Raw genomic sequence first — 3,030 nt, forward strand, 5'->3', positions numbered from 1 at the left:
CCGAGGATCACGCGGGTACTCAACCCCCTCCACCACAATAAGGCGGCGGTTCAAGGATGGGTATATATATATATATATATACACACTAATAACAGACTAAAAAATACAATAACTATTTCAGTTATTTAAGGCTCTGCAGGAGCTATTACAAGACAGGCGTGTCTTCCTGGTGTTTACCTTTGCAGCATAGCTCCACATGTCAATGCGGTCTTGCAGTCTCTTCTTACACTCAGGCTGCAGACGGACTCTCTTGTCCTGCAACGCCTCCATCAGACACGACATCTCTGCATGGTGACAGGACACATTTAGACATTCAAACACACTATGCAGAATCACACAGTATCTAGCAAAAGACAAGGTAAACTAATTTCCCAGTCTGTCAGTCAATTTTAATACGCGATTAGTTTTCATGTATTTTGTATGAGTCCAAAACCTGATGTATCTTTATGAGTCTGAAAAAAACTCTGTGCAAATATAAAATGCAGTGTGAAAGCACCCACGTCGTCCTCTGCCGGGTGTGATGGCAGCACAGTGGTGTTTGATGTCCAGAGCGCAGGCTGTGTGGAGGACGGGGTCCACAAAAATATCAGCCTTACTCTCCTTCAGCATGTTCAGGACTTCCTGCAAACAACAAGAACAAACATGGGAAGAGGAGAGAGCGAACAAAGCTGAGTTGCCGCACCGACACTTAATCGATTCAGACCTTAAAGGGTTAGCAGGTTATTTTTGTCCAGTCTAAATTTGGTGAAACCTTATTAAATCTTTTATTTTTAAACAACCTTTATTAACCCAGAGATCTAGTTTTCAAGGGAATCTCGGAACAAGAGGAAGGACAGGAGGCAAAAGGAGCAAAAAAAAAAAAAGGCAAATTTTGTGAATTTGAGAATTTGTGACTTAGAACTATGGTTCAGCCACAGTGTCTGAGGACTTTCAATGAACGTCAAGATAAAATCATATTCAACAATAGTTTTGGACAAATGAGTGCATTCAACAGAACAATGAGCAAATTATTTGTACATTTTTACAGGCCTCCTGTTTGATCTTCAGCAGGTTGACTTTCAGACACTCTTCCACCTGACCGGTCTGCTCCTGAGCTGCTGCCTCTTCAGCACACAGTCTGGAGATCTGCAGGAGGAGGACAGGAGAGGAAAGGTGGAGCATGTAGGGAAGATGAAGAAAAAGGAAAATTACTGTGAGCGACTTAAAAACTGAGGAAAAGAAGAAGTTTGATGTAAAGGCGGCCAGTTTGTGTGTGTGTGTGTGTGTGTGTGTGTGTGTGTGTCTACCTCATCTGAGCAGTGCATCTGTAGCTGTGGGTCCAGTCTGTAGTCGAGTGCCGACTCCTGGAGGATCACTCTGATCTGGTCCTCACAGTCTGACGACAGCCTCTGAACCAGACCCCGGCCAAAAAACACACAGTAACAACAATCACCAGGATGTTTCAGGTTCCCAGCACCAATAAGAGACACACAGTATTGTGCAAAAGGTTTAAGCCTTTCAGATGTTTAGATTCTTATCCATCACTCAATACCCTCTGACTGGTCCCAAACTCATTCTGCAGTATAACAAGTCCAATCATACAGAGTCATAATAAAGAATCATCCTCAGTGATGAGAAGAACAAGGAGTCATACAACTGGTTGTGTTGTGGCCCCACAGAGCCCTGATCTCAACACCATGAAGCCATCTGGGATTACATGAAGAAACCGACTACCTCCACTGAAGAACTGTGGCAGCCTATCTGACAAGTACCTACTGTGACTGTGCAGAAGTGTAGCAACTGATAAAAAAAAAAAAATATTCATGGTATTATTACTGAAAGAGTCCTCACTTTACCTTTAGTGCTTAAAACGTTTGCATAGTATGTAATATTTAAAAAGTACAAGGAAGGAATGTCTGAAAAAGACTGGAAAGAATGTACCTGTGATTTTAACATTTAAATAAAACATTTTAATTAAAATTTAGAAAGTCCAATATTCAGTGTACCTGTGCCTTCAGTGGTAAGAGCTGAGTGATGTGTAGTTGTTTAAGGTTAACCCACATTGTTCGGTTCCATTTGTATTTATTGATGGCTTTTTATCCTTTCACCATATTGTCTTTAGCTTTAATTTGCAGTTTTGCAAGTTTTGATGCCCCCACCACCAGAGGTGATGTATTCATGAACTGACCTGGTCAGTGTATTTGAGTTTGAGGCAAGCGACGACCTGACCCTCCAGCTCAGTGTCCTCACTCGCCTTGTTCAGGATGGACTGGCAGAACTTTGGGATGTCGGCTCGACAAGCTTTCCTCAGGACTGGGTTCAGTCTGTAGTCTGATGGAGGACGAGGACAGAGACGTGTCAGTGAACAATTCAGAACAGGTTCAGATTCACAAAATCTTGGTTTATATCTGCAAAGTTCAGACTTTTTACTGTGTGTGTGTTTCCAAGCGTGTACCTGTGTTCTGTGTGATCTGTCGCTTTGTGATCATCTGTTTACACTTAGGATCCATTAGCTCGCTGTTTTTGTTCTGTTTCAGACACTGAAGAACGTTTCTAGTGTCAGCCTCGGTACAGAACCGCTGTAAGAGAGATTAAAAGATCATTACGATTTATTACAACAGCTGAGATGTTCAAAAACAGGGACATCATAACAAGGAAGACACAAGCCAACAGTTAACCCAGAGGTAAAACTGAAAGTAGGTGCATTGAAAATGTAGCTAATAATTTTACTAATTATTACGAATTACAAAGACTTACATCGAGTACACAGTTATGACAAGGGCCATAGGTTAAACTTAGTAGTCGACCGGTGTTAAAGTAAATGGAGAACATGAACGAAGGAGTTAATGTGGGATTTGTTTGGCCGTAGAGAATAATGACGCTGGATATTTGACCAACTTGGATGTGAATCCCAAAAGAAACGGCCATCAGATCCCACAAGTCGTTCTGTACAATGTGATGTTTGTTTACAGCGGACAAACTGGGTAATACATGTACTTTTCACTTTCATTTTGACTAACCTGGTTTGTTCACGACCTGTCTGAACATCTC

The 3,030-nt window shown here is 41.7% G+C and overlaps 1 protein-coding gene across 1 annotated transcript in view; it reads right to left on the reverse strand.

Annotated features, from left to right (window-relative positions):
* Positions 1-3,030, reverse strand: part of glg1a (golgi glycoprotein 1a) — a 26,623-nt gene that overhangs the window by 4,548 nt on the left and 19,045 nt on the right. Inside the window, exons 21-26 of the mRNA XM_020625165.1 lie at positions 2,435-2,558; positions 2,168-2,310; positions 1,287-1,388; positions 1,018-1,125; positions 501-621; positions 178-284 (exon numbers count right to left, since the gene is read on the reverse strand). Coding sequence (XP_020480821.1) covers positions 178-284; positions 501-621; positions 1,018-1,125; positions 1,287-1,388; positions 2,168-2,310; positions 2,435-2,558 — 705 coding nt within the window. The remainder of the gene's footprint in view (positions 1-177; positions 285-500; positions 622-1,017; positions 1,126-1,286; positions 1,389-2,167; positions 2,311-2,434; positions 2,559-3,030) is intronic.

The sequence above is a fragment of the Monopterus albus genome, unplaced genomic scaffold, assembly GCF_001952655.1.
Source record: "Monopterus albus unplaced genomic scaffold, M_albus_1.0 scaffold348.1, whole genome shotgun sequence".
Classification (NCBI taxonomy): domain Eukaryota; kingdom Metazoa; phylum Chordata; class Actinopteri; order Synbranchiformes; family Synbranchidae; genus Monopterus; species Monopterus albus.